This window comes from Festucalex cinctus, chromosome 7 (assembly GCF_051991245.1).
Source record: "Festucalex cinctus isolate MCC-2025b chromosome 7, RoL_Fcin_1.0, whole genome shotgun sequence".
Lineage (NCBI taxonomy): Eukaryota > Metazoa > Chordata > Actinopteri > Syngnathiformes > Syngnathidae > Festucalex > Festucalex cinctus.
The window spans coordinates 17,331,909-17,354,958 of record NC_135417.1 but is presented as its reverse complement, the minus strand read 5'-3'; the positions used below and the strand labels follow the sequence as shown (position 1 = coordinate 17,354,958).

Here is a 23,050-nt window from a genome sequence, read left to right as displayed (position 1 = left end):
CTCCGGGTCATACTGTTGTCTTGGCTTTTTAACATCTTAACTCATTGACTGCCATTGACGGAAAAATACGTCAAATAATGCTTTTTTGCTGGGCTGGCAGTGAATGTTTTAAACACAATGTGCCAATATATTTTGTGATTATATTGCAGCATCCTTTTTTCCCTTTTTCTTTTTTTAAGGCAAATTTTGCTTAAAAATCCGTCAATTTTGGTTACATCTCATCTTAACTCATTGATTGCCATTGACGGAAAAAGATGTCAAATAATGCACTTTTGCTGGGCTGGCAGTGAATGTGTTAAAAGTGGATTTTAAACGCGTTACCTTCCTGACAACTTCCCCTACTGTTTGGGCGGCGACCTGGGTCGGCTGAACTGTTAGGACCGACCCAGGCGAAGTGTTGCCGCCGCGGAGCCCTTCCATTCATTTCACATTTTTATCTGTTTGGATTCTTTGTTTTATATTAGTTTTTTTGTTTGTTTCTTTTAACAGTAGGTATTTTATATGTTTAAGGTTGTTTTTATTTTTGCTCTGCCAGATGACTTTGGGTGAAGTGGTGTGGGTTGTTTGCTTCTTTTAATTTGTTTTTATCGTTGCCAGGTACTGAGGGCACCTTGCGGCAGCAGTCCCCCTGGTGGTGGTCCCGTTTTTCCCACTTATTTGGTTTGCTGTGTCACGGGTGCTGTGTAGTGTTTGGAATTCCCCTTTTTTGTTTGGTACCGCTGTCGTGGTAAGTCCCCCAGTCCTGTGGTGTTTTTAGCAGTCCCACACCACTTTCTTTTGTTGTTGTTGTTTTTTTTAAGCTTTTAATTTGTTAATAAACTCAGAATATTTGGAGTCACATCTTGTCCTGTGGATGTTTAAACTGCGTGCCTTTTAGTTGTGAAGTTTGTTTTGGACTCCTGGGGTGTAAGTCCCCAGGTGGCGTTGTCCCCCACTAACTAAGCCACTTTGTCACAATCAGTTGCCAGCTTCAACTTTCACCTTACAATCTTAGAGGGGGAAAAAAAGGAACGTAGCTTTTAATGTGCTTAAATGCCCCCACATACCTAAAAATGAAATGAAATCCAAAGGGAAATTGCACTAATGTCTAATGCCTTGAAGGGACTAAACAAAAAACTTAGCTATTTGTCGCCAACCAATACAAATTTCCCCAGTGAGGCAATCTCCCCCACTTCCCTTCCAACCTAGCATCATGTTCTACATTTTGATGATGCATGCAGTCCTGCTCGAGGCTACGTGGCTTGGGTTAGCTCAATCGAAACCTGGTGGCACTGTTGAAATCTTTTTATGTATCAAAAGTGAGTGATACTGGTTAGCTACTTGGTATCAGTATTGGTGAGCATTCAAGCATTAAGAACTTGTACTGATATCGGTCTGAAAAAAAAAAAGTGTAATCGAACATCCCTAAAAAATATTGTATTATTGAAAATGCTTCTCATAGTTTAGCTACTGTGTCATCAAGAAATCACAGCAAATCTGCCAGTGTTAAATTTCCAGTGTTGGATCAAATATGTACTAAGCAGTGTTATTTTAACACTGTTAGGATAAAAAGTTACACTGTAAGATTGTGGGTGTAACCTGACTAGCACTACCTTGGGTGTTAAATTGACCACACCCTCATTTCCAGTGAAGGAGAAACGTTCCAATTTTCCAGCGCGCTGTCAACATTTCAATAGCGATACATCCAGTTAAGAGGCTGTGGATCAGTGGTAAAGTGGTTGTCTCCTGACCCTGAGAGCATGGGTTTGATCCCAAGCCAGTTTGACTATGTCAAAGTACCTTTGAATATTATAGTGAACGCCCTGTTGCTCCTGATGCCGTGTCATCAGTAGTCAAAATGTAAAGAGTATTTAGGGCCTAGTAAGGATGAAAAAATGCTATATAAATGAAGTACCAAAGTATAGTTTGAGGTTGTTGTTTTTTTTAACACTGACACTAGTGCAATACACTTATAAATGTTTAAACACTAGAGTTAAGTGTCGTTTGGCAGAATTAAATGTTTCACACTGACACTAGTAGAGTACTTTCAACACTACTCAGTGTTTACCAGTGTAGATTTTTAACACTATGCAGTGATTTTATTTTATCTGTTTTTATTGCTGCTGGAAATGTAAATTTCCCAGAGGGAGCCATCCCAAAGGGATCAATAAAGTCAAGTCTAAGTGTGAAAGATGTAACACTTTGTAAAGTGTCACATTTACACTCATTGGTGTGGACACATATAAACACTTTTCTAGTGTTAGATTTAACACTCTCAGGGGTAGATTCACTAAGAATGCGCTGTGTCCAAGAGTGCAAAAATATTGCACCACAACTGCACCCGCAGTCTGCTCCCAGTTACCCACCTATTGACTAAGGATATTGATCTAATCATATACCGGTGCAAACACGCCAAAAAATTCTGACAGCTGGGAGCAAATTTGCGCGTGATTTACCACACATGGCAATGGATTTGCGCCAAGAATATTGTAGTATAATAAGTTGCGAGAAAGATGACATTATCAGAAAGCGAGGTTGGACCGAGAGGTGCAGAAGCATTTTCCTCATTTAGTGCCATTAAGCTGTACAGAGCAGAGAGGAGGATGACATCATTTATTCACAAATTATTGGTGCGATCATTTAAAAATATATTTTCAGAGGTTGATGTGGGCATACAGTGTGCATTTGGCACATAAAAATGATCGGAAAATGCTCCTCCTTAAGGCTGAGGTCTGCAATGGGTTGGCCTCTATTGATTCAGCTCTATAGAACACTAGCATTGAAACAGAAGTGCAGAACATTAATGGGGAGATTCTCTGATACCATTACAAAAAAACAATTACAGTAATTGCTTCTCATTGATGCAGGAAATTTAGCCAAATGTGTATCCTGATTAGCTAAACGGTGACAATTCCTAAATTTTCATGATTATAACAATAAACCTCAAGGCCAAGCGACATATACATGCCTTTCAATGTATTGGCTTGAACTACAATTACGGTACAGGCCATTATGCATTCACTGATTTTCAACAAAAGCTATTTCTCAAAACCAGGCATACCACATTTTAATCTACACTGGATATGGAGGTAAAGCAGACAAGGAGAGTGCTTTTCAACCTGATTAAAAATCTTTTTAAAGCTTAGTGAGGTACACATGCACACACGCTCACATCACCACACAACAAAAAAGCTCTGACGCTATTACCAGCTCGCCACATACCAAATAAAGGCAAAGGCAAACAACACAGCTACAGTGGAGTGAAGATTATTCAAACAGCCGAGCAGGCCACTACCAAATGAACACATACTTTGCACAAAACAAACTGTTTTCATATTAGGTCCATACAACAAGCAGCAGAAATAGCATTCACATGCATGCAAATCCAGGCCATGAGATAAGCTTTGTGAAAATTAAAAACCAAGAGATAAGCTATGGTAAGAGTGACAATCCCAATTATAAACAAACAGTGGATTTTAGAATAAAGGAGAAAACTGCACTGAAAATATTGTTACATGACTGTTGGGCACAAAGTTAGATAACTCATCGAATATTTACACACAAAAAAAAAAAATTAACAATCAGTAAAGGATTAAGTCAAATCCACAGGGGAATACAACATACTCTACCAAAGGCAATATTACTTAGCAACATTATTTTGAAAACCGTTTTTCCCTAAATGCAATTTTGAGGATAAACCCCCAAAATTAAACAACTTTAAAAGCAATTATTTTCTTACCTGAATGACCTTGGAGACACTGTTTCCACAATTGTTTTCCAAACATCTGAGACATGACAAGATAACCTCTCAACCTCACACCCCTCTAAGTTACCTCTCTTTTGCATTCAATTCCTGATTTACAAGAAGAACACACGGAAGAACGGGCATTTTCACACCCGCTCAACTTACAGTTGAGATCTTTTTGTAACTACGATGTAGTGTTGTGACTCTAACATGTTTTGCACCTTTCTAACGGATCAGAACTCTACATTTTTGATATTTGTATTTATTTGTTATTGTTACTTTTGTATTTATTTCTGCTCGATGTTGACACTTCTGTAATTGCGTTTACTTTGCACATGTATGGTGATTCACATCTTCCGTGAACCCAGTCAGAAACTGTCACTTGAAATGTAAATAGTCAAAAAAAGAAGTAGTGTAAATTCAGGAAAAGACTCAGTGCTATCCAGCTTCTTTTTTTGAGAGACTGGACTAATAATTGTGTATGGATGACAAAAATAATTATATTTGACCTGAGAAGGAAGCCAAGCGGTCTGAAACATCAGAGCACTTGGGTCACCTTACCTCGTTTTGATATTCTGAATGCAGCATCGTTGTTGCCCTTTCACACTGACATTTCTTTTCAAGTCAGTCCATCCTCTTAATTGGCTTCGTTTTTCATAACATCAGAGAATTAGCGCAGCCAACAAAGACAAGACAGAACATTCAGCCATGTGAGCAATCAGCCTTCTTGTTCGCCATGTGAGAACGGTTGCTACCCCGAAATTATCGACGTCGCTCCTAAACGAAGACTGCTAACAGGATAATGCGGTGTAGGATGACCGGCTGTCGACCAGGTAATTATCATGGGCCTGCTCTCACCTTACACGTTTAACACAACAGAGTGGGCGGGACAGGGGAAAGGACGAGGAGCTGTGAGGGTGGAAATGAAAGCCAATCAAGCTCTTCACTTTAAGAGACATTCATTATTGTATATGCACATACACTGTATGCCAGGGGTGTCCAAACTTTTTCATTTGAGGGCCACACACAGAAAATCAGAAGGACGCAAGGGCCACATAATGTTATAAAGAGAAATTGTGTTTAGTCCTAAAAATTGTACAAATAATTTATTTGTGCTTTTGCATATTTAGAAAAATGCTACAGTATATAAACCAATTTATTTGTAATATGGTTATTATAGTTTTGGAATTTTTCATTTTAGTTTTTATTTCGTTTTGTTTTTGTTTTTTTTATTTAGTTTGTTTTAATTAGTTTTCAGGGAGGTTCTGTTAGTTTTTATTAGTTTTAGTTCTTTAATAAATGCTTAGTTTTAATTTAGTTAGTTTCAGTATTAGTTTTAGTTTTTTGTTTTAATGTGTATTACTTGTGCGCAATATTTAAAAAACACCATGGGCGCGACGTCATTATTCCGGTTTATATCAAAATAAATCTACTAAAAATCACATTTAAAATCATCCCCAAAGGCGCATGCATTAAATTAATTACCAATGACTATAACGAAGGACATTTTTGCTATAATTAGTTAGTTTTGTTTCAGTTAGTTTTCTTTTTTAAAAAGCATCTTCGTTTTCATTTTATTTCGTTAACGAAATTGTTCTTTGAATTTTATTTTTTCATTAGTTTTAGTTAACTAAAATAACCTTTAATAGCACCTGTGTTTTTCGACATCCTCCCTTCTTACTTTGACCATCTCCAAACATTTTTGTTTTTATTTTATTTGAACTGAGTCAAATGCCATTTTTAGCATATGTCGCGGGCCACTAAAAAATGGACGGCGGGCCGCAAATGGCCCCCGGGCCGTAGTTTGGACAACCCTGCTGTATGCTAACAAATTGATGCTTTGCTTACAAAGGCCTCAATCAAGCAAGATTATTTTAACTAGGCCATCATTTACTGAAGTTACACACACGTTATTCTGGATGGTGGCCAAAAATGAACCAACATACAAAGCAACCAAGATGTAGGAGACCTGTGTCAACTTTCAACAGTAGCACAAGAGCTTTATATAAAAATGTGATGTTGACCAATTAGTTTTTAATTAAACACATTTGACACAGTGTCGCCATTGTCATGGGGCCCAAAAGGAACAATTGACTCACAACAAGTTAATTAGCCAGGTGCGAGTTATTCCCTACTTAGTTCAAAGACAAAAGAATCCAATAAAAGTCTAGAGCTGAGGTGTTTAGTTGGAAATTAGCAACTGTTTGACCACCAATATGAAGTCCAATGAGCTCTCACTGTTACTCATTCATACCACACTTCGGTATACTGTATAATAGTACCCTGTAAAATAACCCATGACCCACTTTTAAAATTATTTCTAATCTTTGTTGTGCTCCACTAATTGCAGTTTGCAATATACAGAACATTGCTTAGTACAGTTTACAGTAGTCTATAGCTATCAAAATTCCTTGTGATTACAGCCACCTATATTACAGATATATACTCATGTTGAAAAAATATAGCATCATCTCATGCCTTACACACTTTATATAATGTATATTCTATTTTAAATTCTCATTGACTGGAGCAATCTGCTGCTTGTGACATATGTATTAAAGTTCAATCTCATCATATATCAGTGCAAGGGGTCATCATCAGTCTTAAAAAAAAAAAAAAAAAAAAAAATCAAAAATCTATAAAGGAACAAAAATGATGAAGTTTGGCCAAATACACAGTGCAGTATATTTTTCACACTGGTGAGCTCAAAAGCATCAAAGGCTCCGGAAGGCTGCTGAAAACAACATAAGTGGATAATCGCTGAGAATCATTTCTTCGTTGAAAAAAAAAAAAAAACATTCTCAACATCACAATAAGTCAAGGATACTCTGGAGAAGTCAAAATCAAATATACAGAGACACAATCATGAAGGTAAACAGAGAGGGCCGATTTACCACAAGGTGCAGGCCATGGATCATATTCAAGCATAGAAAAGATGGATGAGGATATAAGCATAACTATTAAAATAAATAGAATATGATATATATAATAATAATAAATGTTAAAAATATTGTAAATTTCCCAGAGGGAGCCATCCCAAAGGGATCAATAAAGTCAAGTCTAAGTCTAAGACACTTAAGGAGTGAGTGCCCACAAAAGTAAATTGTGCAAAAAAAAAAAAAAAGAAGTCATTAAAAAAATCGACATACACACGCACACGCGTGTCTCGACCCTCAAAAAGAGGCCTGAACTTGTGGGGACCACCAAAATGTCCCTATAATTTCAAGTTGGTCCCCACAATGGTAGTTAAACCAGGAAAAACACACGTGTATGGGCCCCACAATGTAGCAAAGACAAAGGCACACAAATCTCCCAATTAATAAGAAATTCCATTTGTTTTCATTGTGACATCCAACAGATGCACGTCATAACTCTCTTCACATGGATCCAACTGATGGGTTTATATTGAGAAAAAAATATATTGCCAAGCTGTGTATTTAAAAGCAGTTATTTAATCAATTATTCAATACACCACGACATATTTTCTATATCGAACTGTCAGCTTGTGAGCTGCCGTGAAACAGGAGACTGACTGTGAATTATACATGTGTTGAGATCTAAGAAAAAAAGAGCAAGATCTACAGACAGAGGGAGCAAGAGAGGCTTTTCTTTGAAATTATCACCGATACAGGCAGTGAGATAAACATGTTTTATTTATTTGTATTTTGTGCTACAGTATACTTACTGGCTACAATATCAGCTACACCTGTGAGATGTAATGTACTCGATTACAAGTGTGACATTAAAAATGTGCCTTTCTTAAGACAATAGTGCTTGACTGGCATTGTCAGAGAAGTTAATTGAACAATAAGTTTATTGTTGTGGTTGAAAATTTCAGTGGTGTCAATACTCAAGAGGTGTTTAAATTTCACCCTACAGTAAATTAAAATAAAAAAATAGAATAAAATAGAAAAAAAGAGCACAGATATTAAAAAAAAAAAAAAAAAAAAAAAAAGCCATTTTGTCACTTCCTGCCAACTGAAAATGACATCACAGTTGCTCAGTTGTTCACCTGCTTTCTGAGCTGTGATTGGTCGTTACCTGAGTCCTGAGCAACTGTGATGTCATTTTCAGTCAACAGCAAGTGGCAAAATGGCCACCCTGAGATAATTAAAAACGAGTGGATTTTGCTGCTTAACAAATAATCCACAAATATAATATTAATGACAATAACTTTTTTTTATGACTAATGGGAATGCATAGAACATAATATTATTGTAAAGACAATTTTTGAGTTGACTTTCCCTTTAATCAGGGGGCTGGAAACAATATTAATAAAAACAATGCAGAGTGTAATAAATTAATGATCCAGATTTGCACTGTGTATTTTTTTTCATAACTGTACTGTTACTAATTATCTGTCAAATCAAGAGGAACAACAGTTTAGTATACACTTGATTTTGGCTTTAATTGCTTGTACATGGATAGTTGGGCCTCTGGAGTGTTTGCTCCATGGCTGCCAAAGGAACTGGTTTCTCTTGTATTTATTGATGATGTGACTTTTGTCAGGAGTATGAATTTGGAAGTGTCTAACGCAATATTATCTGCTCACATTAGCCAAATGCTTCAGAACTCAGTGAACAGTGCATATGGACATTGACAAGAAGAGACGATGAAAGCAACCCAAGAGTTTCTAAGGCACAAAGGAGAAGGTTATGCCAAGTCAATCACATGACCTGAATCCGATGCAGGGAAAATGCCACTAGAGCAAGCAGGAACTGAAGACTGTTGCAGGACTGGTAAAGCATCACCAAGTAGGGAATGTGTTCCACAGTTCAGGAACTTCAGGCTGTAATCGACTGCAAACGATTTGCAACCAAGTACTTAAAAAGTCCAAGTTTAATTTCTGATTTTCTCCCGAATTAAGATTTTGTGAGTAATATTGGGTCCAAATCAAACCCAATTAAGTTGGTCATAGAATGTGTAGTTTCTCGTTTTAAAACGTCAATTCAACCTATTATCAGTTGTATGGCAACTACAGTACCGTGTAAACATGCTGCCATCTAGTGGACTATCTATCACAGTGCACCCAGCAACTATTTTTAATCACTACTGGGAGGCTAAAGTGAAACGGTGTGCAGGTCATTCTCAAAACTATTATCAAATGTCTCGCAGGAAAACGGAGCTGGTCTAGACTCCTGCCAGCTCGACTTTAACTCGTTTTTACATTCGTAGACAGGGATTTGGCTGTCACGGAAGTTGAGTGGTAAGCACATTTCGTTCAAATCTTCTGAGGTTTGGGGGGGTTCAAATTTGGCATTTGCAAGGGCTTATGTAAATGAAGACGCTAAATAAGGAATGGGCAACTTAAATGAATGTCACGTGTATACTATTTGTCCTGCATGCCATTCAAAATGCCCAATTAGGCCTGCACACTTTGCAACACAGGGCAGCCCACTCTACTTTGTTGAAGGTGTACCTCCCCTGTCCTGTCCAACCATTTCAATTATTGGTCGCATTAGCTTCTCTTCTGATCATGCATTGCACTATTCAATGCAGATTTTTATTTTTATTTTTTAATTGTAATAAGTATGTTAATCATCATCATTCAGGTTACCTGTAGGTCATTGAATGTGTCTTAAATTTCAACTTAAATTTATGGTGCACTTTGTTTGCATGTGAATTGTCTGCGATAGCTCCGTTTATTGCCAAAACAAACTGAGCTAAGTGTCATAGGCTAGCTTACCAAATATATAAATCTGCAGTCTACAAGTTTGTCTTGTATGACTCATCAGCGCCACAAAAAAATCATTGCTGACAGAGTCTCTAAGCAAATACTGTACGTACATAATAGGTCTGTTACTATTTCCTATTTGTGGTGATGTTGCTGATGGAGAAGACACGGCGGTGGACGCACAATTTAGTGATGTCTGCCATCTAGTGGTGAAGGTGTGGTGCTATAACAACTATAGTAATACAGTCGTAGTATTTCTAATTTCTACCCAACATTTTGAAAAACATATTTTTTGGGGAAAAAAATTGAATCATTTTTTAAAATGTATTTATTTTTGTAGTTATTTATTTATTTATTTCTTTATTTAAAATTAAGGGGCCACATGCAGGCCGCCAGTTTGCCCTGCTCTGAATTGTCTTTCAGTGTGAATGTTGCAGCTCGTAGTTTTTAACTTTCAATTAGCATTAAAAATATGTGTAATGTTCTGAACTTTAGATAGATAGCAAATGACAGAGGTATAGCCATACAAACAACATAAACACAAAGTTTCATACAGATACTTGATACTGAGTAATATCACAATGAGAATGCATACACCCATAAATATATTATATTTTACATAAAAAAAAACTTGCAGCATCTTTGTATTTTATGACTCCAAAAATACATTAAAAAATAAAATAAAAATATGTATATATATGATTACATGAGCGTATAAGTTATATAGTATAAAGTATACGTAATTACAAACGTATGGTGGTTTGCATTTCCTACATGTAGCCTACTGTATTGACATGTACGAAGTTGCAATTAAGTTTAAATGAACACGCACAATCAGTGCACAGCAGTATAGTGAGAGCGAGGAATAAAGTGATCTAAAGAGTCATTTAGATTTTCTTCACTCACACTTCTCAGCAATAAAATAAAGGCTGGAATTGAGACAAATATAATTCCACTGAGCTCAAATATTACGGCCCATACCTGCAGTTCCTTGAGTGACTCCACAGGCCCAGTTGGCTGGCTGCTTCGGTTCCTGTAGCTAGCTTTAAAAAGACGAGACGTGGATGACATGCCTCACATTCCTTCTTGTCATCAATTCCAAATAAATTCGTCAACAAATGTGTTGATTTGACCGCTGTTTCTTAAAAATCACTGAAACTAACGTGCTGCTGTTTCTACGTTTAGTGGTAAACGTGTTGTTGTTATGGTTACCAAGGTAACGCATGCAAGTGGGGGAGGACACTTTAAAATGTGGATTTTTGTGTGCCTGCATGGCCGTGCCATTAAGTTAAATTTTATATAATCTGTCATTACAAAAAAAAATACAATAATAATCGGATTTGAATGATACTGTTATAGGCCTGTTTATTTGTGAATACAGTTGCAGTTTCCATTAAGCAACTACAAAAGACTGCCTGCAGGTGGCAGCAGCGTACTGTAACGCAGTAAACGCACCTACAAGGTCCAAGCAAGAGTTGTCAGGAAGCGGTGGACAGGATTGTGGGCCAAATGACCTCATGATGTGGCGTCGTCTTCCTCAAAGCCGGCAGAGATGAGCACGAACGCTTATGATTGTATAAATAGAGGACAAAAACAAACTAACAAACAAAAAAAAACCTCATCGCTCAGTTCGTGATTCAAAGGCCTGACACGCCCACGCGGGACACAAGAGCTGGACTGTCAATTAGCTCATCATGTGGGCTTCATCTGGTGTGAAAAGCCAGGCGAATGACACTCCCTCGCGGCCCGCATCAGCACCGCAGTGACGTGGGAGGGGGATAAATTCAAAGTAGTGCACAATGCACCAACCCCACCTCCTCCAGAAACGGAATCCCAGGATATCCCACCCCCAATCGTTTCCAATCCTCCTCCACTGTTTTTTTTTTTAAACCTCCACCTTCTCAGTACAGTATATCACCCCCTCCCTCCTCTTCCTCCGTTCAACTCGGGAGCGCCGCCGCTCGGTCGTGAGGATTTCTCCCTTCTCGGTCAAAATGGAGGAGGAGGTCTTTAGCTTAATGAGGGGAGCGCCGATTCCACGGTCGGATCTGCTGCGATGAAAGGTTCCAGCTTGGTTGTGTGACAAGAACCGACACCGAATCGCTCCCGTTTGTGGATTTTTTTTGAGGGGCGATTTGCGCACGAGAGAGCGCAGCCATGAGCGCAGCGGAGGGGCTGGATGAGGCTGCAAAGGACGCTCCAGACGTAGCGGCGTTTTTCAAATCCGGTAAGTCAGGAAGGGGCGAGTCTGGGTCCGAGCAGGGGGGAGAGTAACGGCACGACTGTCGGTGTGCTCACCAGTGGGCTGTGTCGGTGTTAGATGGCCTCACGATGGCTGCAAAAAAGGTTGAGCCGTGTACCCATTGGCCGCACCGGCTTGTCATTCTGTGGATCAGAACCATTAATGAGACATTAAATGTGCGTGATCAAGAACTGCGTGGCACCCTTGGATGCTTACGGCGTAGATAGCTGCCCCTATATTCAAACTGGGCACATTATCGTCAACATATAACGAAGACCTGGCCAAAATGATAACTTCGTCCTATAGGACAATCATGCATGAACGGGCGATGCATCCATCGCACGGGGCCTTTCTGAAATGATGGCATCATCGTCATAACAAGAATAGTCAAGCCTGGTGTAATGCATCCAAAACGTAAACACGTTTTATGGGGCCTGCACTAGTGGGTGACATCATACACACCGGCGTTGTTGTGATGGTACTTGGAAGGGGAAAGCTATAATCATTTGATTTGTACATGCGTTCATGATGTCGTTTCCTATGTCATGGCATCATCTCAAACCTCCTAAATATATGCATCGTGCTTATGAGTAACTGTCCCACAAAATTAGGTACACCTGCACCCCCAATATCCAAAAGGCCTCTTGCTGATAACAAGACACTGTTTAGACCTACACTTTTTAGAATGCTTTTTTTTTTTTAAATAATGCTTTGTTGGAAAGTGCAGCAGTGCAGTAAAATGCACCACACCATACGATTCTTCATGTCAAGGCAACCAAAACAGCTCTTAGAATGATGCAGTGCTGTTCTTTGCCACTATAAACTACATCAATAATAATGAACATCAAGTGTAACTAGAAATGCATCCATTGTATTTCACCAGGCATCATTGATATTCAACAAAATAACTATTGAACAATGTTGTGGTCCACTCAAATTAACAAATTTACTCTATGAGCAATAATCTGAGTATAGATAGATAGATAGATAGATAGATAGATAAACAGTGTTGTGTGCTGAGAGGTACGATCCCAAACACAGACACAAATAAGACTTTATTTATTCACACTGAGAGGCAGAAGCTAAGAGAGCGATACACAGGAACAGTTGAGCAATAATCCGGCAAAAAGCACAATTCTCAGACCCTTAAATAGACAACCAATCTCATTGGTTGTGACTAGACGTGAGTACTAGCACTGACATGGAGTTATCTGATTGGCTGTTGACTCCGTAATTACAGATAGTTCCTGACATTCCTGACATCAACAAACATCATATAGCATAAAAGATCCTTGACATCACAAAGTCCAGACATCATATATCCTAAAACTAATTGAAACTGGATGCAGTTACATCAATACCAAAACAGACACGTAACGGGTCGTGAACTCTGGCGCCCGGTCATGAACTCTACTCAAACTTAACCCAGGCGTGACCCCAGACATGAGACAAGACCCAAACATTACTCCTGCATGACTCGAGTCATGACAGTTAGATAATAGAATAGAATAGAATTTTGGTCCATGTCAAGATCTCAAATGTTGTAATGCAACAAACACACTCCAAAATTAGTATGTGAACCAAATAAAAAGTAGTATTTCCTCTTTGACTGATGTAAATATCGTCTCCCAAAATTGGTTATCGGCCTCCTTGACTACTAATAATTGGTATCGGTATCAGCCCTGAAAAAGATATCAGTGTATCACTAGTGGATGATTTCCCGGTTAAAATGTTATGCATGTCTTATTTACATGAATGCAATAATATGTCAATGATGTATAGATAGATCATTTGATTATTAGTCCCTCAATCATGTGCTACTTTCCTTCCCAAACTTTAAACTCCATGTGACCCAGAAAATGCTGTTACAGTTTTAAAACGTACATTTTCTGGTGAAGGGTGGTCAGGATGCTGCCCTCATAAGAGGGGGACCACTATCACTTATCCACCCCGCAAGAAACAGTACAAAAAAGTACTATCTGTAAACTTCTCAAATTACTTTTTTCTCTTACGATTTTATAAAATAACAAAACAACAACAAACAAACAAAATACAGTAAATGGGATTTCATGGTGGTCATGGTGGAGTTAGAATCGATGGATGGTCGAATAAATTGTACCTAAGAACTCAACTTTGCTCGCCAGAGAGTTGGGAATGTTGTCTTTTTGATCTTTATAAATGCTATAGTCCCTTTCAATGTATTTTCCCAAAGCTATCTGTACTGTATCCGACAATGATTGCTCACAGTTAAGTTGGGCTGTTTGGATATTTATATAACAGCAAAGGCAGCTCATACAGTATTCATGATGGAGAAAGAAATGGGTATGGCCTCCGGAAACAAGACTATATTGTAGCGAATGTAAGGAAAAACACATTTTTGTTGAAAAAGAGAATAAAGCTAAGTGCAAAAGGAAGAATAATAGCTGAGCAGATGAAAACAACAGTGGTTGGTTGTTCCTATTCTTTTTTTTTTTTTTTTTGCCACTCACACACTCTCAAATTATGATGGCCATGAGGGAATGCACTAAATTAAACATTCATTCAAAGGCCCTAATATGCTTTTAATTCAACTATTGCTCTGTTCTGTAACCTAATACTCTTCATTCATCTGTGCAAACATACTATTGATCTTTTTAGTCAGGATTCTAATCTATCATTGGGCAAAGTGCTCTCTAGCTCGACTAACTGTTGTATCCAGTCACTGTTTTTGTTTGTTTGTTTTAGTTGGGTTAAAAAACAAAAATCACATTATCTTTGTTTTATTTATGACTGTAATTTATGTTAATTTATCAATGATACCAAATACACATGTTTGTTTAGGTTAAGTACAGCAAGCACTGGAATAGTTTAAGTGACTTCTGTGTTGTTTACAAGGAGGGGTTTTCATTATTGCCAATCCCACTTCCTTTCATTTGTCCAGCACACAACATAATTGTCGCCAGCCTGTTGCATGCAGAAATCTTGGCACACAACTGCTCACCCTAATTGATCCCAAGCAGTATATTCTAATTCAAGGCTCTAATTTGTTGAAGTGTGTTGGGTTTTTCTGGAGAGCTTTTGTCACTGTGGTGCTCCTTTTTAGTTAGTGAAGGTGATGTAGCTTTTTGTCCCCCTATAAAAGATAAAAAATAAAATAAAAAATAGCTGCCTGCTTACTGAGTGGCTGAGATTTTCAGTTTCAAGGCAAAATGAAGACAAACATTGACCAGAGTTGACATTTACAACAGAACAAAGCGAGTTGTTTTTTTCTCAGCTTAAGATTTGACTCATCTGAATAGATAATTATTAGCAGCCCTTTAAAAAAAAAAAATGTAGCTGGTCTTTGTTAGAATATTTTCATTTGACCGAGCGAGTTCCATCTCAGTTCCAGACAGTTGCAGTGTTTAAACTGCTAAATCTCTATGACACTGCCCCCACCAAAACATTCCAAAAACTGCTCATCCACCCAGGGTCATATTTTTATTCATATATTCACAGAGGAGTTGCAGTTTTAAAACTGCTTGCAAGATTTGAAAGTAGCCTCACCTGACTATGCTGACCACCTGAATATCTGACCAGGCACGCCCCTCACTGACATCCGCAAGATGTGCAAGTGAACAAGCTGACGTTAGCCTCGGCCGCTAGGTTAGCATAACGTATTCAGAATTAAGTGACACTGTAGCACTAAACGTTAGCAGTTTCAAGTTTTATTTTTTGTAATGTACAATTAATTAATACTCAAGAAGAGGCAATAAACTTAACTGTCGAGCAGAAATGTTGCTAGTTCCTTCACCTCTGAAGTTAGCTCCTTTTGTCTTTGGACTTGTCCAATTCCTTCATTTTAACTTTTATCTCAAACTTTTACATCTTTATAATGGAGTTGTTTTTGACACAAAGTTTCAGTTCGTCCTTTATATGTGTTTAAATGGACTAAGTGACGCTAAGAAACTCCCTAAGGTAAACTTTGTTTTAAATTCACCATCATCAGCAACCTGTCAACTTAAATTAGTGATTCTTAACCATGTTGGTAAGGTAGCGTGATCACCTGCAGGCAATGATGGCCAAGCGGAGTGTATAATCACAAATCATATGAGTCGGGTGTGTGTCTTGGCCTCTACCGAAACCCTGAGACTGAATCACCAGGTTAAGAACCATTGACTTGAACCATCCAGTTGACTAATTAGGTCTTTCGATTGACATCTGTCAAATGTGTTGTAGCACTGTGGAGTGAGATTCAAGGTACGACTAAAAATAACTTCTAAATAAGGCACATTTTTACAATAGTATTTAATTGAAATGGTCCCTTGAGTAACATATAATGATGTTAGTGGGTGTGTGCCGTGGCATTATTGTACAAAGCTACATTGCGAAATTCAATTGACGCTGAAGCGAGTGGATGCACACAGCAATAAGATGTCAGATTGTCAGACCATCTTAAGCTATTTGTAGCCCATTAACGTTTAACTGGACTTGCCAAAGGACAGTGGCCATTAACGTCCAAGGAAACTCAGTTTTGACTGTGTGAGACTTGCTCCTTTTTCGTCCATCAGACACAATACATTTCAGACAGGGTTTCTAATGTGTGCCAGCCTGTATGTTGAATAATGGATTTTTTCCACATCAAGGGAATAATTTATACATCGAAGCTTAAGGATTTCCTGTGTGTCTCTTGCTGTATTTATTTTAATTTCTTTATGGGGAGAACAAAAGAGGAAGGACCAAACGATAAGTAGACTTAAGCATAGTGAATGTAGGGAAGGACAGAAGGGATAGGCGTACTTGAAGGGATAAACAAGCCTTCACCCATCAAATTACAGAGTTCAAGTTTGGATGGACCACGCCTTGCCAAAGTTGACTTCTTTGCTCCCCGTGAGGCTGAACTCCTTTGGTTATATCAAGGGGCAGTCTAATTGGCAGTTGGTCAGAGCTGAAGACCAAAAGCACAGATCGACATTGGCTATGTTGCAAAATAGCTGACCCCTATGTATATGTCGGCTCTCTTACAACCCAAGAAGAAAGAGTTTTCGAAGACGGCAGACTCTTTATTTTTATCTTTTTTTTTTTAATTGTGTGTATTCACCACAATGTCTTGTGCAGCCGTCTCTGAATTACTAACCAGGACAAATATAAAAACGCCAGAAATAGTCTGCTGAAGAAGTTATTTTGGATTTATAGATTTTCAATTATGTGTTTTAGTGAGTTTCGTTCATTCAGTACACAAAATGGATAAAAAAAAAATTATAGTCAACATGTCCACACAAAACGTCCAATACGAAATCTGAAATAACATTATGCAATAGGTGTTGAACAAAGATTTTTTGTAATCCAACTACATGTCTAGGCAAATTCAATTAATTGATGATATCATTGATATTTTTTCGCACAGTGCTATCCCCATCCTTTTTCGCGCCATGGACAGATTGAAAAAGAAACAAATAAAAACATCCATCCATCCATCCATCCATCCATCCATTTTCTTGACCGCTTATTCCTCACAAGGGCCGCGGGGGGTGCTGGAGCCTATCTCACGTGGCTTTGGGAAGTAGGCGGGGTACACCCTGGACTGGATGCCAGCCAATCGCAGCAAATGAAAATAAATGATTAAAATTAAACTCACCATTACGCTAACTGTAGTTGTTGTATTAGTGGGAACTCTGTGCGTGTTTTTCTTCTTGTTTTTTTTCCGGGCCAGTCTCATTGTATTCCATAGCATATGGTGTGTTGCAAGACCTGGCATCGTAGCCAAGCACCAAAAAAAAATTAAGCATTTCTCTTTCACTTGTGTTATTATTGTGTTTGAGGAAAGACAAAGATTCACGTCTGCCCTTGTGTTCCTGCAGTAATATCGACTTGTCTACTTAACTAATTGGTTCAATCCATAATACACACTGGTGTTCCCTTCAAAGCATTTATATTTACTGTTAAAAAAAAAACATTGCTTTGGCGACCTATTATTGTGTCTTTAAATGAATTGGTCATAAATGACCATCAGCTATTAACAGCATTAAGCTAAAAGTGTTGTGGATTCGATGTTAGGTGAAGCAGTTGTTCCTTGCTTTTTTACTTGACATTTATTATACTTATCTGTTTCAACTAGTGTTGATCGATATCAGCAGACTCCACTTCACCAAATTATGGATTAGTTGAAACTATTATGTACATACATGTATCCATTCACAAGGTCATTTGGAGGCCATCCACTTTCTATGGTTTTCAGTCAAAAGAAAATGCTGACAAATTTGTGCTACTATATTTACATTTTATGTAAATTCATCTTTTGGCAAAGATAGTTTAGATTTTCCATGTAGCTTTATACTTTGTGATTTACATGAATAACCAGGATGTTCCCACATAAAAAAAAATGCATTTGAATGCTGCCAATCACTCTGAAATCCCAAATTCATTGACTAAATTAGCCACATAGTGATATGGCCGCCAAATCTGGTCGTGTGTTAATCTGGTCTTGTGTTTGGCTATAAGCACTATTATAATAAATACGAAGCTGGCACCTACAGTACAATAAAATTAAGGAATGACAATATGGATGTAAGATGCTGATTTCTTAGTGTAGCAGGTTAGCCCCATTATCTCACTTAGACAGTGAACACTCAAGCACAGAGGTATAAATCACTACATCCCACCCACGTCGCCTTGGGACCTAGAAGTAAGGTCAAGGGGGATGGAGGGATGATGCCTGAGTGAGGCATGAGTGGAAAGAAGATGTGTTGGGGGTCACACTCACCTTATGGTGTATTTACATGCAAGTACATGTGCTAGCTTGACCCGCTGCAGACTGCTCGTATGTCCTCTCAGCAGCTGTACATGGCCTGTCCAACACAAACTGTGCTCTCTCTCCCACTCAAGTGTGCACACAACATTCCCCTTTGCTTTGAAGACAGCAGCAGGCTTTGATCCGTGTCGCGTGAACATTGCCAGCCCACTCCTCCTCTGGTTTAGAGAGGCTAAACTGCTGCTCGGCCTCCCCGGCATCGGATTGAGGATCAAACTTGGCATCCTACCATTTAGGCTTGCGGAATTACTGACATAGATTACATGCGTATAGCAATTGCCCACAAAGTAATGCATGTTTAAGCATCATAAACGTCTTTATGGCTTTTGAGTCAAGAAGTAAGATTGTCGTTTATCACTTCCCCTGCTTTAATTTCCACATATCTTGCAAAGAAATAGGTTCTGCATATCTTCTCACTGGCACTCTACCTATCTATACCACACTATATAAAATGAAACATACAGGAAGTGACCAGGTGCTTCCTGTAATCCTAAAGCATATGCCGTGCTGTTCTTTTTCGAGAGACAGCTGGGTGAAGCTGAGGCAGAGGAGACCTAAGCTGACCCTCATCCCTGGCTTTCTCTCACTGTTATCTTGTGTCCTACTGATGTGACCCAGAAAAAGGGTTTGCCAGTCTGTAGCTTGATCAAAGTCATGTTTGTCCAAGTAAAACATATCTTCAGTTATGCCTGCTTGATTATGGAAAAAAAAGATATATGGCAATAATTTGGCAATAATTGAAATCACATTTATTCTAACAATTATTTATTTTTTTGGTACACAAACAAGAAAACATTTAACCATTTAAAAATATTACAACCATTTAAAAAAAATAGAAACACCATGATCATGTAACCTTATTTAGGGCCAAACAGAATTGATAAAATATATATTTATAATAATTATTTATTTATTTATTTATTTATTTATTTATTTATTTATTTATGTTGTCAAAAACTTGAAGTTGGAGTGCAGCTTGTGCACTGTGAAGTAGGATGATTTTTTTGGGTACAAAAAAAATAAACGTTTACACATTAAAAAATATTAAGCCCAATTGAAAATAATAGAAACACTATATAATTATGTCAGTTAATTTTAGACCAAGCATAATTTCTAATAATATATGTGTATAATAATATATCACATCATATATCATATTGATTTATTTATGGTGGCAAAAACTTGAAGTTGGAGTGCAGCTTGTGGACTGTGCAGTACAATTTTTTTTTGTTGTTGTTTAAATATAAAAAAATAAAAAAATAAATAAATAAATATTAAGACAAATAAAATTCTTTGAAACACTATAATTATGCAAGTTCTGGATGAAACAAAATGTATTAAATTTGTTATTTTAAAATTTAAAATGTAAAAATCTATACATTTAAAAAACTGAAAAATTTGTATTAATAATCTTTTTTTACAATGATGCTGATTTTGTAATTGTGGAGCGTAATTGAAATTGAAATTGAATTTCAATTAATTGCACATCCCTATTCAGTGTTTGAGCTGATACCTAATTTAAGGTTAAGTAAATCCAGTATAGTTGGTGCAGATCAGTTATTCTGTATTATGCATTTCATGTCCCTTATTTAGTTGGTGCAATTTTAAAACATCAGGAAAAAAAAAATATTCTCATTCACAAGTTTGTTTGTGTATTCTAAACAGTGAAACTGTATCTGCTACAGAATTGAATGAGTGTGTCTGTGTACAAGTGAGTCAGAGAGGAAAGTGCATTCACACTTGTGATTTAATTTCTGAGCTGCTGTATGTGAGTCACCGGAGAATGAGTAATGCCAAACTTCACATTTCCAATCAATACCAATAATGATACCATTTGCCATATGGCACAATGCTGAAATTTAATACACACACACATACATATATATATATATATATATATATATATATATATATATATATATATATATATATATATATCACAACATTTTCCCCAAAAAATGTTTTAATGTTTGCTTAGAAAATAATTGTTTACAAGGTGTCTTAATGAACCAACCGTCTGGGACATGATTTGGTTCAAACTACATCAATGATTACAGCGCAGTTAAATATCCATATTTTTCAGATCCACAATGCAATCCATGATTTACACAAGTGATGTTTAATGTTTTGTTTGCATTTGTTATGACTTATCATTTGTAAGTATTCTATTCTGCTTGTGAATTGTTGATTGCGCGTTTGTAGATCAGCAGGAAAGCAGACTGTTTTGAGCGATTCAGACGCAGAGCCCACTCACATGTGGAAAGATCCTCCTCCGTCCGCTAGGAGGCAGTGTTGCTGCCTCTGTTGAACGTGAAGGAGTCATCTCCTGTTTTCCGTTTAGAATTTTTAAATTGCAAAACGGAAAATTAGCCTTTATCTCATCTCTTGTGTTTATTTAAAACAAGTTGGAAAACAAAATACAGCCGTAATAAGTTTCCTTCGAGGTTGCTTTGACTTCTTCAGCAGCCAAAAAGGATAGGTTTTGTAGTACTCACTTTCTTCAAACCACAAGTTTTGATTTGTCTTCTGTCTTTCTAGATTTCTCACTTCCAAAATGTGAATCTAAACTGGATGGACCTGGTCAGACCTCAGGTAGGATTCACTGGTTGTTTCACAATCTTTGAGAGCCAACTGGCAGTTTTCCGACATGGTGTGAGCCAGGCATGTTTCTGTATTTTCTGAAGCGGTATAAGTTGCCATTAGAATCTCAGTCATCTTCTTCCAACTAATAAAAGAGGATTTAATTGTTTTACATGACACTATAGGCCGGTGGCATAGACATTGGTTCAACTTTGTTGACTGTGGCAAAACAGTGGCCCCAGTGCTGACAGAGGATTGCCTATCTAACAGACCATCAGTAGTATGTGTTGTCTTTAGTCCAGTGAGGGCCATGTGGTTTACACAGTTTTGTCCTGATGTTTCCAATTGGGTCATCCAGGGATAAACATTTCACAACACTTTTTTTTTCAACTGACAGTCTGGCCGATTATTCCCAGTTGCCAGGATCTGAAAGGGGTGTTAATAGGAAGCGATTGGATGTGCCAGCCAAATCCCGTGCTGACAGTTTGCCCAAACCATCTTAGATTTCAACATTGCAAGATTCAATGAAAAAGATGTTTATTTTTGTATTTAAAGTTGGATCACACTTACTTGAGCTTTTCAAAATGAATTTGAGATGAGATTGCAGAACTCAACTACCCTAATCATTTGTATATTTTCCTTTTTCACTTTGTTGTATCACTGCTGTTTTTTTACTCTTGTTGTTTCTTTTTGAGGATATGACACAACCTCAACTGGATGCATCCTGTTTTCCAGCGCAACCCTAGCTTGTTTGCCCTTCATGTTTTTTAAAACACTGGTGTTTTCATGATTTTTGTAAGTGTGCTTTAAGGCACTGACTGAGAGTCTTTAAACACAGGAAAGCACTGTGCTTATGTGAGCTTGTTATTATGGACAGCATGTCCTGTTGGGCCGTTGAAAATAACAGCAAAGAATACATTGAACTTCACTCTTCACTGTTGTGCTTTCTGTGTGATCACAAACCAGAAACAAGACATTGTCATCTATTGTTTGAGCTGTTTTTATTTTTTTTCAGCAACAGTAAGGAATGCCTTGGGTTAAATGTCTGTTTCCTGTTGGTGCTGCACATCATTAAAAGTGTTACATAAATAATGCATGTACTGACAACTTCATTTGGCTTTTGAAAGATGTTTTGGTCCAGCGGGGTTGGGATATTTAAATATAATCATCAGCAATTTCAGAGACCATAAATAAGGCACTTTTAAGCTTAATTTTCATTTTAAACTTGTGAATAAATAGGTGTACTGTACTGTATATTGTTGGTTGACTTACCTAATGCATGCACATCAACTTGTTTTCTATTAACTGCCCCATATTTGATCTACAGCTCTTGCGTTTGTTTATTTGTTTGTTTGATCAAAGATCAAAGTTTAAATTCAGTGGTTAATGGTTGTTCGATGGGGCTTTTTGGGTGGTGTGACGCGCACACTGTAGAGACAAGTGTCCCAGAAACACTGTTGGCCCACATATGGATTTACAGGCTAAGCGTGCTCAGAGTAAATATTTGGACACTCCCCCAGATATGGTTTGGCTTTCAGGCCCAGATAATCTGCAACAGTAGCCAAATGCCTGTTCGCTCAGGATGATTCTTGCTTGTATTATCCTGTTTAGCATATTTCATTTTTCTTCCATTTTCTGGATGTGAAAGGTCAAAGGTATCCTTCTCACCCCATTCCCTTCCTTCCTCCTCCATGTGGTTCTGTTCAGTTTAATTCAGTTCAGTAGTGAACTTCAGCTGCGTTTCTCATCTGTGCCCACGTCACTCTGTGGTTCCTTTTGAATTTGGGCTTTGAATACTAAACATGTGCACAGCAGGCAGACAAACAAGCTGGCATAACCACTCATACTGTACGCAAGTACTCTTTTAGTAGTACAGGAAGTGGTTTTCTGTGAAGTTTTTGTTGTTGTGTTCTTCCTGCAGAGGTCATCTTGGGCTACTGAAGTCTTGCTTATATGTTGTTTTTTATTTTGAACCAGAACTATGTTGTTGTTTGTTCTGTTTTTTATTCTCAAATGTAAGAAATGGCGCAACACATTACTACTGCAAGTGAGGGAAGCAAG

The 23,050-nt window shown here is 37.7% G+C and overlaps 2 protein-coding genes across 7 annotated transcripts in view; one reads left to right on the top strand and one right to left on the bottom strand.

Annotated features, from left to right (window-relative positions):
- dnah5 (dynein, axonemal, heavy chain 5) overlaps positions 1-18,604 on the bottom strand; it is a 101,368-nt gene extending 82,764 nt beyond the window's left edge. Inside the window, exons 1-3 of one of the 3 annotated variants that reach the window (XM_077527038.1) lie at positions 18,362-18,604; positions 10,854-11,783; positions 10,380-10,441 (exon numbers count right to left, since the gene is read on the bottom strand). In XM_077527038.1, coding sequence (XP_077383164.1) covers positions 10,380-10,441; positions 10,854-10,917 — 126 coding nt within the window. In that variant the 5' untranslated portion in view covers positions 10,918-11,783; positions 18,362-18,604. Of the gene's footprint in view, positions 1-10,379; positions 10,442-10,853; positions 12,032-18,361 lie in introns of those variants that run through there. The other 2 variants (XM_077527037.1, XM_077527039.1) reach the window with 2 other exon arrangements.
- The window catches only part of triob (trio Rho guanine nucleotide exchange factor b), a 107,473-nt gene continuing 95,680 nt past the window's right edge, over positions 11,258-23,050 (top strand). For 2 of the 4 annotated variants that reach the window (XR_013284305.1, XR_013284304.1), the window contains exons 1-2: positions 11,258-11,625; positions 20,948-21,001. Coding sequence is in view for 2 of the 4 variants with exons in the window: in XM_077527043.1 (XP_077383169.1) it covers positions 11,556-11,625; positions 20,948-21,001 (124 nt within the window). In the remaining 2 variants the exon portion in view is untranslated. The remainder of the gene's footprint in view (positions 11,626-20,947; positions 21,002-23,050) is intronic. The other 2 variants (XM_077527043.1, XM_077527041.1) reach the window with 2 other exon arrangements.